Here is a 16,574-nt window from a genome sequence, read left to right on the forward strand (position 1 = left end):
ACCAGGCTACAGACTGGAATGCTTTTGGAGATGAACAAAAAGACAGCTGTTCTTGGGCTGCCTTTGGAGATGAGCAAGCTGGTGAGTCTCATCACAGAAAAGAGACGTGGCAGTCGCATAGGACAGATGCATCTGCCAGGATTGATGGTCCAGTATTACACAAGACTGACAGTTTTGCTTTAGCATCTTTCCAGGGAACTACCAGTAAGCAATCTCAAGAGCCAGCACCTTCCATTCAGGTAAGGGTGTTCTTGATTTTGTTCATTCTTTTTCTGCTCTTGTGCATACAGCTCTTCCTGGTTCCTGCTTCTGCATACAACAAATGTTTGAATAGTCCTTGTTTGTCTTGTGGGAGAGATTTAATTTGGTGAGTGAGACAGGCCGGTATGAAATAAGTGTGCTGTATTTGCATCTTTTATCTTTCACACTGTTACTTTCTGCAGAAAAATGAGTGGGGTATGCAGGAACTTATATCCATTTGTTTTGGTGATTATATGTGGTCCCTTACATAAACTGATCAAAGGAATAAGCCATCATAAACATTTCAGAGCCTGTGATAATTCTTCTTTTGATGGCTTACTGTCTTTTGAGTGGGCACTCTGATGTTGCCTTTTCGTAAAATAATGGTGTGACTGGAAACTGAGATTATATATTCCCAAAATTTTCCATCACCATTCTCTATCATGTTTTCAAAATCTGATTAAAAATAATTACTCAATTTGTAAATAGTTTCACTCGTTTGCTTAGAGCAGAGAGCACAATAAAATGTGACTTATGGAGTTCTGTCCCTGGTATTCCAAATCCTGGGAAGTTAACCATTTAAAAGTTATTTAAAAATAACTCTCTGTTATACATTAATTGTGGGAAGCTCCACATTACAGCAACATCACAAATATATGACTGATGATTTCTTAAAGCTGCTGCTACTACTTATTAGGAGTTTGGGGGAGAGTGAGTTAGATAAGATTATTTCTTACTCCCAACTCCTAGGTTTTCTGCCTTAGTTGCTAAGTATGTATTAATTCCTAATTAATTCCTTCCTAAGTCTTTTCACCAGCCATCTTTGAGATCTGTGCCTCTTCATACATAGGTAGGGTTTTTTACTAAATATTTAATATTACTTTTACAAAATTCAAACCAACAATTTAAAGTTCTCTTCAATGCTTCTTTTTAATCATGTCTCATATGAGTAGTTTAGAGTATGCTCTGTCTTTCTGAAGAATGCAGCAACACTAGTGATAAAGAGTGTTAGTGGTAATATGCGTCTGAAAGGTTTGCATCTTCTCTGGCAATACAAGGAAATGAGGTAAGTCCTTTCTTCCAGGACCTTGCATAGGCCTGGTGACAGCCCTGCCTCTTTCAGTTTCCTACCAGTGACAGGTGAGATGGCTTTTCAGAAGAAGGTTGTGCCAGCCAGAGCTTTGCAAGCATCAGCAAATGGAATAGATCTTTTGGGACTTAGCACTGATTTCTTGTCACATTAAAAGATGTGAGCCTCAGCTCCTGACACTTCCTGAATGCTTTTTGGTGCAATGACTAACACACCAAATTTCAAAGTGGCTTCACGAGGTAAAAGAAACTTGCAAGTGAACCTGCAGGTGGATTTTTGTGCCTGTGCAGAATCTTGCTCATCATCACCTGAATGTGTGGGTCCATTTCACAGCATCACAGAATCGCTCGATTGGAAAAGACCTCTGAGATCATCATGTCCAACCGTTCATTTCTCAAGTTAAAAGCACAGATCTGTTGTTACCTATTCTGTTGGTCATTCACCTTTAAAATTTGAGACTACTGAGGTCATTAGTGCAATTAATCTAAATTGTTCCTGTTGCCACTTGAAAAACTGTTCAGAGTCTGACAAAGAAATGGAGTGGGGGAGATTATTCCAGTAAATAATCCATTTTTCTGGTTAATCATGCTATTTAAGAGGTAGTCTGAAGGCTTCAAACATTTTTACTTACAGTTTTCTGTAATTCTGTGATGGAGTTTCAATAGAAAATGTTTCTGAATGTAGATGTTTATAAAAGCAGAACCTTCAGAGGTTCTGTAATTTTTTTCTTTTCCCCTCCCTAACTCTGTCTTAACAAAAGAGAAAAGCCAGGTTACAATGTAAGTTCTTTGGTGATCTGTCATGAAGTCATACAGTAGTTTGGTTACTTTGTAATGCAAGTTCTAAGACTTAAATGTTTTTTCATTCCTTTTCTTTATACTACAGCCAGTTGTGACTGGATATAAAATGATGTACTTCCTCACTGGCAGGGAAGGCAGAACAACTTGGAGAACGTTTTACAGAAATAAGCTGTAGAGGAAGTTGAGCTGGATGTGTTTTTTCTGTTGCAATACTTTCCTTAGCCTTGCAATGACAGTTGCTACTTTTTTTTTTTTTTCAGTTAACTCTTAAAACAATAATTCACATTTTCAAAACTTACTTTGTAATCTGTAAGTGCTTTAAGTTTTGGAAGGATCTATTGAAACCACATGCTTTGTTTTAATCTTAAATAGTAATTCTGTTTTTAATCTGTTGAGCCACAGTCTAGTAAATTGCAATTAGAAACACTGAGATTGGCTGAGTCAACATAAGCCAGCAGACAGTCCCAGTACTTTGAGTGCGGAATCTTAGTAAAATTAAGTTCGGATCTTGATCAGCTTCCTTACTTTCATCTAAGATGATATCACTGAGGTCAAACCACAGAAATATACCCTTTTGAAGTATTTGATGATCTTCTGTTTCCTGTATATTGAAGTTGAGTTCTGGAGCTGTTTGATGCTAAAGCAGAAACACTTGCATGGAAAATAAAGCTAGGGAGAGGTAAATGAACATTTTTTTACTGTCCTGACTAAAGAAGGATAGGGAGGAGTAAATTACTTAATCAGGGTATTGATGGCAGATCTAAAAAGCACTTGCTGTAGCAACTTAAAGGGAGCGGGCTGTGCAAGAGAGTAATACTGCATGTGTTAGACACTTGAGATAAATGTGAAAATTGAGACCTTGGCTTAGGCCAAAAGTGAACTGGGATCATTTTCAAGATACTGTATACACTTGATCTGTGGTATTGAGGCTAGGAGAGTCACTGTAACGTGGTAGTAAAATAATTTTGAATGGTGTAAAAACAGAATGACCTTAATGTATTCTTTTACTTTTCAGTTTTCTGCTTATGCATACTTAGCCAGCAGCATTACTGTTTAAAAGTTGAAATGCTGTATACAGCAATTTTCATCCATCCAGAATGCAGCATGAAAGAGAAGTTATTTACTGGTAGCTCAAGTCCCCTTGCCAATGGTCTCTGCGCACTTTATTTCCTTAGTTTGTGTTTTCTGGATGTGGTCTTGATAACAAGGTATGTGTTGGGCAAACTTTTGAAGATTGCGGATTTGGTATATTGTTTAATTAGAAGTTAGGCTCTGCTTGAATTCAAGTAACTAATCCAGTATAGAATACAGAAGAATTAAGTAAGGAGGAAAAGGTCACAAAAATGACCTTATATAGTGACGTGTAGTTGCATTATGTCTTTTCTCTTTGACCTTTGATCTTAGTCTCTCTGAATCCTGCACACAGTGTGCAACATAGGATTTCTAACATGTTGACCTATTCAGCAATGCTGTGTAGAGGGGGAAAGAAAAAAGACATAGTATATGGCATTCAGTTAAAACTACTGAAAGAATTTTTAACCTCTTAAAAAAGGTTCCAGTTTCAAAGGCTGATGGACACAGATACACAAACTGGTACTTGAACCCATATTAATACAATGGCATACCTTAATCATTTAATGTCTGTCTTAAGCTGAAAAATATGCAATGGTTTAACTATAGCTGCAGGTTTGTATTAGATACAGATCTGCCTTTGTGTTTATTAAAACTGATTTAGGATGTAGTGGTGAGTGAACTGGTCAATCTAACAAGTTCTAAGTGAACCTGCACCGTACCATATGCATTAATCTCCTTTATGTGATCACATAGCACACTAAGTTAGGTATATAAGGCTTGTAGCACAGCTTTTTTCTACAATAAAGTGTTGAATATTAGTCAGCTGAGGGTGTTACTCTGTTGTATTGTGCATTAAGAATATATATAAGGACTTGAGCACGAGAGCAGTTATTACCCATGGTAATCATGTGGGTGGGTGATACTGCTGTGCCTAGCTGTGTTCAGAGGCTATAGGCACCTCTAGAGGAGACAGATGAATTGTGGGTTGGTTGGAAGGCCAAAACTCTTTACCTGATTTAGCTAGGAGGCAACAAATCTTGGAAATGAAGGAAGGGAAACCTGAACAGTCCTACAAGTGAGTTTTAAGATGCTCTGCTTATTAGAGAGCCTGAGCTCACAGGCTCTACTTCAGATTAATCAGATGGTGTGGGTGATGTATGGCTACTAAGCCACAAGTATGCATCAAGACAAAGAAAACCCTGGATCACTGCCACTTTGTCTTGGATCATGAATGAAGTCATCCTCTTGGAATAAAGTCATTATGATGGTAAGGATTTCAGCCTCCCAGTTAAATAAATTAAGATAGTGTTGGCTAAATTAAGTTTGGACAGTTGAGTAGCAACTTGCAGTGTAAATATATCTGTCTGGAAAGGTTTGGGTTTTTTAAGTCTGTAGCACAGTTACTTAAGTAGGTGCAGCTAAATAGCAGTGAAAACCAGATCATTAAAAGTAGCCCATAATTGCTGTATTTCAGAACAGGCTAGGTAAGGGGATCTTACAAAAGAAAATTGTTTGGGAGGGAGTTGTTTTAGCATTTCAGTTTATATCTCATGGAACAAATTTTCCATTTTGTACACATAAGTTTCATCTACTAGATTTCCTCTCGGAGCCTGACTGAAAAGCTAGTACAACACCACTAGATAATAACAATGTGACCAACTGAAATGGGAAGTAAGTTTTATGTAGTCTAGGTAAATAACTGTTAAATTTCACTTTGCCAGCGTGGAAGATGCAAGATTTGATGCATTCTTTAACTGAGGGAGACTAAATGTGCAAACCTTCCAGCAAGAAGGAGAGGCAGCTTTGCATTTCTACACTGAACTTCCCTGTGGTTTATAACTGTCTTAGATCAAGCAGTTAAAAGAGCAGAGAGGTCTTACTCTTCCTTCTCAAACCACTAAATTCTCAGATTTGCTTTGCAGCCAAGCTCAAGATCTTTATAGCTGCTATTTAAAAATGTAAAAATATGCTGGGTTTTTTTTTGTTTTCAATATTTAGAACTATTACTGCCTTCTTATATCTTCAAATTATTGTAAAAAAAAAAAAATTACTCCTAATTTCTCATCGGTGAGGGTTTTTAGCTCTTGTGGCATCATACTTGATTGTATAACTAAGTGGCATCCTCTTGCTGGCTTGTAAATCTCTGTGTAGGACCAGCGCATCCATTGTAAATTATTTGCGGTAATAAAAATTAAACAATTCACTTTTCTACCTCCGAGAAATTTATGGCATTATCTTAGATTTTAACTGCTTTGTTTAGCTTAACTGTTCAGCTTTGATTAATGCTTGAGCTTGAAAGATTTTGAGACCTACTGAAGTTGATTGGTGTGTTCTCTGTGGTGAGTTACATCTGCTTAAATCAGTTCCTCAGCTCTCCTCTGTTAACTGGCATGTACTTTATCTTTTAAAGGAGGAAAAAAAGAGGGGAAAAATAAAATAAATAATAGCAATAATTTAAAAGAAAAACAACCAACCAACCAAAAAGCCCCAGTCCCACATGTGCTAAAGGTAGAGGAATACATGGCGTCTTAGCTCCACACAGGCAAAGTGTTGCTGGAAAATATGTTGCTGGTTGTCAGAAAACCCAGCAAAGATTTTTTTTCTCATTTAACCTCTGCTTTATTTTGTGGAAATGATCACAAATACCTGCATTAGGCATTCTCCAGAGCAGTGGGTTCATGATTTAAAATAAATAAAATATTTCTATTTACTCAGTTTATTTTCTTGGCTTCTGGCCCCTGAGCTGCTGTGTTCTGCTGATTTATTTTTTTTATTATTATTTTTTAGTGCATCTTGGATCTTTCATATGCTCATTTCTGTCTTCTTTCTTATGTTTTTCTATCAAATAAGATGTGAATATCTAGATATTCTCAATAGTTTATTCCACTGTTTTATTTATTCTTAGATCTTCCAGTTTTGTGTTCAATAGATGCACACAGCCTGGAGTTTGCGTTTTGCTTCCTCCATAGCCTCTTTTCCTGGCTGCAGGAAAAGGAGGGCTGACGGCGTCCTCTGCTTTTGACTGTCCCCTTTCTCAAAGCACCTCTGAAGACTGCCAGAGCAGAGATGCTGCGGGCTGTAAAGCAGAGTGGGATGAGGGAAATGAGAGATTGCATTGAGGAATTGGGCTGTCTCCTCTGATGGAAAGTGATCAGGAAGGAGGGACAAAGTACTACTCCACTCGAGCTTCCAGCTTGAAGTTCACTGGATGAGCTCTTGTGTCTGCTTTGCAGCTCGTGTGTGGTTGCGGCCATGGAGAGACACAAGATGACATTTTTATCCCCCTTCGTTCACAGAGTTCCCTAAGAGCAGGGATATGGTGAAAACTGCGATTGGTATCAACTGTATCTATAGTGCAGCCTAAGTATGTTGTCTGTATGGAAAGTTTTAGTATCTCCTCACAGCTCTGAAGACAGGCAGCAACCTGCCACTGTTGAGTTCATGTGGAGGTGGCTAAAGAGGATTTAGTGTGCTGGGTGGACAGAGTAGATTTGCTGTGGTGTTCATTGATTCTGTAGTCTTGTGATGGAGAAGAAGAGGACAGACAAATTCTGTCAACTTTGGCCTTTCAGCTCTGAGGGCTGGATCTTGCCCCTTATTTAACTGCTAAGGAGATAAATTCTAATCCTGTGGTTAGCATTTGTACTTGAAAGTCTGTTACATCTGTGATACTCTTGTTGTTTCAAGTGGTGATTACCATGTATCTTAAGTGTTTGCCCGAAACTTCTATACCATCAGAGAAACTGGGGCTTTCAGTTTGTCACTGTTTAGCAGTCACAGTTAATTTTTAGAATGGCAACTGCAGCCTTTATTCATATCTTCAGTAACTGCCTTTAAGAATTACTTTTCTCAAATGACAGTGGGGAACACTTGGGTGTTAAATGCTTTTAGTGACATGAAAAGTGAATAAAAGTTCTTTTCTGCCTTTTTTTAGGACTTTTCAAGCTGAGAGACATGACTCTACTGTGTATGACAGAAGTAATATTTTTCGTATGGTCTGTTTTGTACAAATAATAGGTTGAGGTTTGTAGAAAATGGACACTAATTTCAGAATATTGGTAATGCCCTTTATACCAGAGAGCTGACCACAGGTTTTCGTTACCAGTTAGAAGACCAAGTTCAGCTGCTGCCTCTGGAGACATTGCCACTGCCCAGGAGCTGTGTGCTTGTACGCTCATCCTTGTGTCCATTTGCACACAGAATTAATTACTCTGCTTTGCTATGGAAACCATTCTTCTCTGTCGTATGTAAATAAGGGCCAAGCATTTCTGGTAATTTAGAAAAGATGAAAGAAAGTGTAAAGAATGCTATAATTAACCTGTTCCTGAAATGTTGGCACAATTCTTAAGCTCAAATTTGAAACTGGGTGCTGACTGAGATGCTGCTCGCTTCTTGGAGACTTTCTTTTAATTTTTTCATTACCTAAGTGAGCATATTCGTAGTCACTAGCATGTTCTCATATGTTGATCCTTTTCAAGAAACATGATGCCTTACTGTTTTCATGATTCAATGCCTTTTGTCTGCCACTTCCTTTTCACAGGGGATATGTACTCCTGCTGCATTACAGAAATGAAGTAAGCGTCACCTGTTGATGTTAGATAAGGGCGAGTGATATATTGTAGGCATAGTTAAGTTTTAAAACTTAAGTAGAGCATGCTTCTGTATGGTGCAATGTTAGACTTGAATCTGGAATAGTATTTAGTTTTACTTCCTAAAAATGTAAATTAACATCTCAGTTCTGGTCAACAAACACAACCAGCACACAAGTAATCACAGAATCAGAATATTAGGAGTTGGAAGGGACCTCAAAAGATCATCTAGTCTAAGCCCCCTGCCAGAGCAGAATCACCTGTGACAGGTATTGTAACTTATTGTATGGACAAAATTATTTGGCATTAAGAGATGATCAAAAGGAAAATTATTTACTGTAGAACACAACTCATTATGGTCAGAATATAGCAGTGACATAATGAAAAGGAAAAAAAAAAGTGAGAGGTATGCTGTGTATTTCAGGTCCTTTGATAGTACAATAATAACAGCATCTTGATGTTATGTTTTGCAAATAAGTGAACCTGGGGGCTGTCCCCAGTAGACTTTTCTTTCACAGGCAGCAAAACTGAAGAGCTGGTGTTCTAAGTAAGTTTATTTTCCCTGCTTTTTGCAGCTAGCAGCTGAGTAGGGAGAATAGGCTGAACAGACTTGGTTCTCAGTTTCTGCCTCATCATTGCAACTCCAATACAGAATCAAGATATCCTGATAAGGTGGTGTTTGCCTCTGTGTTATGTTTGCTGATGTACATGGTCAGTGGTTTGCTTAATTGAAACAAGAGACGAGGCAAATTTTCAGATAAAAATTCACATGAGAAATGTTGTAGATAGCGATTGTAATTGTGAAGCAAATATTCTGGTGCATAAAGCTTTGTCCCAGCTGTATTGGTTGGTCTAATTAAAAGATGTAACTTCCACCTACCAACTTTGCTTTTCTGAACCTGAAATCATTTCAATTTTAACAAAAAACCTCTGTCTGGTTGGTTTGTAAATTCAGCATTGCTGCTGGAATGTGCATCTCCACAGGAGGGCTCTGCTGGCATAGCTATACTAGCACACACTGTGGGATGCTCGTGGGATTTTCGCCTACTCAGTTTCTTTTCCATTTCTCCAGTAGAAAAGCAGGTGTTGAAGCTGCTGGGTGCTGCCCTCTGTATGGTGCAGCAAAGCATTGAAAAGGTGGCTATTGAGTAACTCCAAATTAGAAAGAAAAATGTACTCCTTTTGTGCCAGGCTTGCATCTCCTTCCCCTAGCAAGAAGAGAGATTCAGATGTTTCTGGATAAAAAACAAGTATATTTAAAAAAGGCTTTAATTTCATTTTTATGAACATACCTTGCAATTGGTACTTTTTAATAAAAGTTAAGACCTTGCAGGTTGCCCATTTTTAATGGGTTGAACTGGGGGGGGAAATATATATTCCATGTCAGTGGTACATCTGATGTCAGATACAGTTCATAGAGCAATATTAAGGTTGAAATTCTGTGTCTGAAGTACAATAGAGAGAAATTATAGCAATGTAAGGGAAGAACTTAAAAAGAAGAAAGCATACTGTGCTTGTAAAAAAAAAAATAATAATTTGCTTGTTTGTTTTGTAGGGACAGGAGGTTAGTTGAGGGTTTTTCTGTTTTTAATATTAAATCCATCTGCCAAGGCCCAGTGCATGCTGTGGAATTAAAATGCCTAGAAACCATTAGTACCGATATGTGCTGTTTATATTGCTGAGACCTTATCCTAGCCAACAGCAGTGATCATGTCACGGGTGGAGAGAAAAGCAGGAAACATTTCTTCCGTTATGAAACTTAAGAACCCTGCCAGCCTTCCTAAGATGCTGAAGTTTCCTTTTTCGCTGAAGTAATGGCAGCATCAAGACATGGTTGCAACTACTTTGACAAGCAGTAAATCCTGCCCAGTCTCTCAAAACTATGGAAAATAGATCTGTAGCCCTCCTGCAAAACTTCTGAGTATTTGTATTTGTGTACTCTCGGTGTGAGTTTATAATGTAAGGCAGCAGAAAGAAGGTCAGATGAAAGTAACATTGATAAAATTGTGGTTGTGCAAACCATGCTGCTATCTAGCTGACTTCTTATGCAGCTAAAATGAAAGTTAGTGGAGTTATTGTTGTTTTTTAAGTTATTTGACTAGGATAGAAACACTCCCAAGGTTGGCTTTTAACCCCTGAAAGATCACAGCATTCAGCATCAATTGCCTGAATCGTGAAAGGGAAATTGCGTGGAGTAAAGTAATTCTTCTGTTTAAATAAGCAATCTCTAATTGTAAAAACAGACAAATATGTTTTGGGGCAAGAAATTAAGGCGTTAAGTGATTTGGGTTTTTTTTGGTCTGGTGTAATACAAAACAAATCTTACAGATACTTTTTTGACAAAACATTTGTTTAAATGTCTTAGCCTTGGCTCTTCTGCATTACACCTGACTATCACATGAACCGTTGCAAATGAGGATTATGGCTTTTCTACATCTGTGTCATTGATGCTAGCAGGTTTTTAGGAAGCATGTAGTCTTTGACTATAAATAGTTTTTCCTTACTGTTTTTCAAGTTATCACACCATGAGCATGTTGCACATCAGGCTGAGTTTTGTGAGACCTTTAACTGCATGCATCTTGAAACTGTCTTTTCAATTAACATTATGTCTCAAGGTGGTATTGAAGTTCATTGTCATTAAGTGAAATTATATTGTTCAGTACGAAGCTTGCTGAAAAAATGTGTTCAGTAAAACTCGGAGCATATGTAGATTTGGAGACTTTAACACTTCTTAAGGAAATATTGCATAATACTTGTTGCACGTATTTTCTGCTAATTTATAACAAAGAGCAACTCTGGTAAGAGCAGTACTGGACTCTTCCATAAGACCTCACTTTGCAGAGGGCAAGATCCTTACTGTTTCTCAGTAGCTAGCAGCCTGTATTTGGTGCTTATAACAAGCCTTGCGATCCTCTGACAGTTACGTATTTTGTGGTAAGTGAAACTTTGTATCAGCTACATATTGTTATCCATCTTAACTTATTTTTTGACTCCTTTTCTTTAAAACAGTTAACAAAACTTGACAAAAAATTTCTCTTTGATATAGACAACATTGCTAAATCGCCTGGAACGAATATTTGAAGTCTGTTTTCCTTCCATGCCAGTCCTTGAAATTGAAGAAGAAATAAGTTCCTTGAATCATTTGTTGGAAGTAGGTGAAAAGCAGGTGACAACTGAGGAGACCTTAGCAAATACTGGGTAAGAAATCACATTGCAACAAACTTCAGAATGAAGTAGAAATGCGTTTTCTTTGGGAACTTAAAACATAAAGCAGTAATTCAAAATAAGTTGATTCAAGTGTGTTGGAAAACTATTGATTAAGAACTAGCTATCTAGCAGAATGCTTGTTTTCAGTGACTACATATACAAGGAGTACTTCAAAATATATCTTACTAGTTACACTTGATATAAATTGTTGTATTTATTCATGTGATGATGTAGTCTAAGTAGGCCTTGTCCTGTCTGCTGTGGAAATCATTTTCCAATAATAAGTCTGAGCTATAATTGTTCTGAGAACACTGTGCAGTTCTAGTTCCCCTGGGTGCTGTGCTTGTGCATAAGTTTAGTTGTAACGTATAATAAGTCAGTTGCACTAAAAACTTGAATAAATGTTCAAGAGTGCTAAGCTGTTCTTCCTGTTGATATCTTGATCTATGATGGGTTGTATAGGGAACTGATGGACGTTTGGACAGAGCTGCAAGATATCCATGATGCGTATGGACTGAGATACCAGTGGGGTGGCTCCCACAGCAACAAAAAGCTTTTGTGCTCCTTGGGAATTGACACAAGAAATATTGTGAGTCTGTCAATAAAACTTGCTTTCTAAATGGTGGAGTTGCTTTAAATGTAGAATCAAGTGGAAGTTTGTTTTTTTTATATGGATGCTTGTCTCTTAATTGCATAGCTGCACTGAATGTGGCTTTTCATGACACACCGTCTGACAACTTTTTGTAAGAACTGTTAAGATTAAAAGTTGCATTAGTTCTTAACCATTGTGTTACATTTAACTTATTATTTATTCTGATATTGACCTAATATATACAATATTGAAAAAATATTATCATCGCTGACACAGAAACTCTTAAGTAAATTTTTGTTGTGTTTTATCAGCTTTTTACAGGCAACAAGAAACAGCCTGTTATAGTACCCATGTATGCAGCAGGACTGGTAAGCTTGCTTTAGTGTTACTTTTTGTTATAGTTCCAACAACATTATGTAATGAAGTATATTAAATGACATTAAGCACAAAGTGTGCTGAAAGATATTTTTGTAAGTACAGTTATGGCTTGGGCATTATTTGAAATGCTAGAAAAGAATCACAAAATACACAATTTCCATTATGTGTGCAAGCAGATACTCTATTTTAAATGAAAAAAGTATCAATTTACTCATTTCCTAGAGCAAGCTCTTTATCTAACAAAGTCAGCTAGCTAGTCCAGACTCAATTTGAGACATTTTCTAAAGAAAAAAAAATTATTGAAGTAATATGTTAAAGTGTATGTAGCAATAAAAAGTAATAAATAATAATAATTATTGTTGAATTTTAACTTTTAAATATAAGGTGTAGATGTAGAAAAATGTCCACTAAAAATTGACACAAACTAGATGGTTAAATAGTTGTCAAAAATTACAAAGGAACATTGAAATTAATAAAAACATCAGTTCGTATCAGCAGTTTTGGGAAGCCATGGCATTAAGACCAGATGCTTCAAAGGAAGGTCAGGAACTGCTAGAGAGTTATGGTATTCCTTGAAACGTGCATAGGAAGTTTTCTCAGCACTCAGTCATTACTTTTTGTGCAACTGTTTCTCTGGCAGGCTATTTATTAATTACTTGATTGCACCACAGTATCCCTATATCAGGAGAGGTGCATGATAATGCTTTGCGGTGTTATTGGCATATTAATAAGTGACCAACATATATATATATATGTGTGTGTGTGTGTATATATGGCTATCAGAAAGCATTGTATTGCCAGTATTGTTGTGTTGCCCCTAGTGCTAGATAAAAATAATCTGGCATAACTTAGATTTCTGTAGATTGAAGGAAACTCAAGTAGCCTAGTGCAGTAAGATCAACTGTTTTCACTTAAGCCAATATTCTGTATTTCGTGTTTGGCATTTCAGACTCTGTGCCATGTCTGTAGTAGTAAAAACATTCGGAAGATAGGATTTGCCACTCTTGCTAGTCTTGGCAGAATAAATATGTTCTTTTATTCTGGAAGCCTATGTGTGTTTGTATGCGTGTATATATACATACACTTTTTATATGTTAATTCACAAATTGAATGTGAAAGGATTACAGTCGTCTTTGGTATGTATTAAACCAATTTAATCTGTAGATTAATTCTGTAGAGTGACTTCTACGGTCAGTTTCTAGAGCCATTGTTTTCCGATGCATCAAGGTCAGCTCATGTGTTTCTCTGAATGTAAGCACGGTATTCTGATACAGAGAGAGAAAACATCTCATAGCAATTGCTGTTTTCTTCCTGTAACTTATTTGTGAGCAAGACTGTTTGTATGCAGCATGCAGTTATATTTTGCAGCAGATTGTTGTTGCTTATTAATTGTCTCCTAAATTTTTTAAATACTTGTGCACGCAGTAAGATGGATAGAGACTATGGTAGGAGTAAAGTGGCTTGCTGCTTTCTATTGTCACACTGCTTCACGTTTCTCCACTGTCCAGAAGAATTGATTTAACTGGTGGTTAAATTCTAAGCTCTTCTAACGTGCTGTAGAAACATTTGTGGGACAGCTGATCTTGGTGGCTGACTTCATGAATTTATTTTAAAATACACCAGTTGCAAATCCAATGGTTTTAGTTGGGTTTTTGGGTTTTTTTCTCTCTTGTAACTCATTGTTCTGAGATGGTTTGCGTATGTCAGTGCAAACTTTGGTCTTTGTGTAGATCTCTTTCACCCTCAATTTTTTTATTCAGGAACACCAGAGATTTCAGATGTTTTTCATCGTACTGTCTATCTTCAAACCATTTGTTTAAAAATAAAAATGTGGATTAATTATCTTCTTAATGCTTTTTAATGCATTTATTTTCATGGCAATAATTACTGTTCTTGATAACATTCTGCAAACTGATAATTTGACTTGCTTCTTCTGAATTACTTTAATTGTTAAAATGGAATGAATGCACTTGTATGCACTCGATATGCATTTGATATTTCTGAAATAGTCTACACACAAGTGGAAGGAGAAGACATCACCTTATCAAGTAACTGTTTCCTCCAGCTTAAATTACATTATTAAAAGTTGAAAGCAAGCTCCAAGCACCCAAGCACTTGGGTTTCTGTTATTGGCTCTATAATGTTTCTTAGTCCTAGGGAACCAGGATGATCCTCTCCCCTACCCCATCTCCTTCTGCCCCCTTCACTGGAGGGTCCCAGGGATGTATGGTTACCCCCAAGTCCCTAGTTGAGGGTGGTACTGCCTAGTGGTGTGTTTTCTATTTTTTTCGCATCTGCGGTTTTTAGAAAAAATATATATAAGTGTATATGTCTTGTGTACGTGTGATTTTTAATTAATTTCTTTATCTATTTAGGGTATGTTAGAGCCTACCAAGGAACCTTTGAAACCAATATCTGCAGCAGAAAAAATAGCTTCTATAGGACAGACACCTTCTGTATCACCAGAGGTGAACGCATGTACATCTGATCAGTTCCAGGTAAAAAACAGAGAAAGAATGGGGAGGAAAGGAAAAGAAAGAATGAGGAAAACAGTGCTCTTACCTCTTCCTTCATATTTAAAATATCTAGATGGTGTGTTCAGAGACCTGTATGTAAAGCACAGGTGTTCTCTGTGTCAGATTGAAATCCAGCTCTTGGATTTACTTTTCGTATGTGACTGGAAGGGAGTCCCTATGATATGACTGTAGCAGCTGGTGGCCAGCATTTAAAAGTCCTGATGATGTCTGCTGTTATACTGAAATTTGCTTTAAAAGGCAGTGGACAGTTACTTCCACAAATTTTAGATGTAACACTACAATTGTCCTTCCTGTGGCTAATGTTTTTCATCTTTGCTTTTTCTGAAGCTTACTGTAGGAGTCTGATGCAAAGTTAGTTCAGAGGAGTGTAGGAATGAGCTTCTGAATTCCGTGAATTCTGTTTTGTTGTTGTTTTGATATTACAATATTAGAAGGCAGCTTTAATGCGATGTATGTTGCAATGTGTGTGACTGGAACTAGCTAATGGGATATGCAGAGGCATTTAATTTTCAGTTTACTACAGTAGTACTGAACACATATTCATAATCTCAGCTGTGTCCTTCCTTAGTGAAGGCCTTGTTTAATCTGACCAATCTTTAGTTATCTGCTGTGCTTATGACTTCTGACTGAAGATTTCCCAAAATGAGTTATCCTTACACCTAACCTTAAGCAGTAGATACTTCTGAACATAGTGATTTCCTTGTGCTCTTTGCTCTGCAGAGCTCTAACTGCGACATATTTGTACCAGAGGAGAATTTTTTTTTCACTGTGAAATAGCAGTATGTCATTGAGCTCAGAACTGAGATTGTTTTACATAGTAATATACATGTTTGGTGATGGTTCCCTATGCTGCTTCTCATAAACACTGTAGTAGAACTGAGCAGCTGAACTACATATTAGAAAAGGTAAAAATAATGATTATTGCAGCCAGTGTCAGCTGAAGAAATCACTTGTTTGATTTCTATAAATGAACATAATAGGAAAATTCCACTGGCTTTCTGCAGCATCCAAAGTTCCTTTCCTTACAGAGGGGAAAACATAGAATAAACCATACACTAAACAGTGTAGAGAGCTGTAAGAGCCTGAAGTAGCAGCATCTCTGACATGTGCCATTTTGCTTGGCAGTCATAGTGCTGAGAACTGAATATAAGAACCTTTACTAATCAAAGTCTCTTTTTTTCCCCTCTAATTATGAATTTGTACTTTTGGATACTCCTGTAGCAGAATTTCCCATTACTTGTCACAGTTCGATAATCCTGTCCCGTAGCTTGTTCTGACAAGGGCATCTCAGTTCAATAGTTATGGTCTGTAAGTACATCTGAGGAGCGTCTATGCCATCTGTCTGCACTGCTGGCCTTAGATTGTTTTGTTTGTTGTGGTGTTTTGTTTTGTTTTGTTTTTTTCTTTTTTTTTCAAAAAGACAAATACTAAAATAAGCTTTTGAGGGAGAGAGGAGTTAGAGCTCTAACTGTTAAGAATGCTAAGAGGCCACAGTTAAGTGACTTTCAGAAAGTTTCAGGGCATGAATGATCACTTCTCTACCGCAGAGACCTTGTTTCTTTCTTTGCCTCATCTTCTGTTAATGTTTGGTGGCTTCTGTTTGCTTTTGGAAAAATCCAGCTTCACTCCACATTGTGCAGAGTGCCTCTTAGGAATATTCCAGATCATAGTGTCATTAAGACGATGTGCCCAGACTTTGGTAAACATTTCATTAGGCACTGTGCTGTAAACATTGGTAAATATGCAGTGGAAATATTATAGGGAATTTTAGTGCAGCCTGAAACTCCTTATTCTGAACACAGGTAATTTAGGTACAATGACTTGGGTATCTTTAAGTTTAATTACACATTGAGTAAAACTTCTAAATTCTTCCACTTTCAGATGGCAATGGTGATTGGTCATTTTTATATTCAGAAAGCATATTGGCTTTTTTGTTGAAAAGAGAGGCTCTGGTTAACAGATTACTATGCTTTGCTTAAGGAAAGGAGAAGAGTTCTATGTTGAAAACCTGGCATTTATGGGACTTGTACACAGATCAGTATCTGTGCGTGTGCATGTATGACTTCC

At 37.1% G+C, this 16,574-nt stretch overlaps 1 protein-coding gene across 1 annotated transcript in view; it reads left to right on the forward strand.

Annotated features, from left to right (window-relative positions):
* Positions 1 to 16,574, forward strand: part of AFTPH (aftiphilin) — a 34,463-nt gene that overhangs the window by 1,562 nt on the left and 16,327 nt on the right. The window contains 5 exon segments of the mRNA XM_010182605.1: positions 1 to 239; positions 10,840 to 10,991; positions 11,463 to 11,589; positions 11,904 to 11,960; positions 14,346 to 14,468. The exon segment at positions 1 to 239 is cut by the window's left edge and continues 31 nt beyond it. Coding sequence (XP_010180907.1) covers positions 1 to 239; positions 10,840 to 10,991; positions 11,463 to 11,589; positions 11,904 to 11,960; positions 14,346 to 14,468 — 698 coding nt within the window.

This window comes from Mesitornis unicolor, unplaced genomic scaffold (assembly GCF_000695765.1).
Source record: "Mesitornis unicolor isolate BGI_N332 unplaced genomic scaffold, ASM69576v1 scaffold46934, whole genome shotgun sequence".
NCBI lineage: Eukaryota > Metazoa > Chordata > Aves > Mesitornithiformes > Mesitornithidae > Mesitornis > Mesitornis unicolor.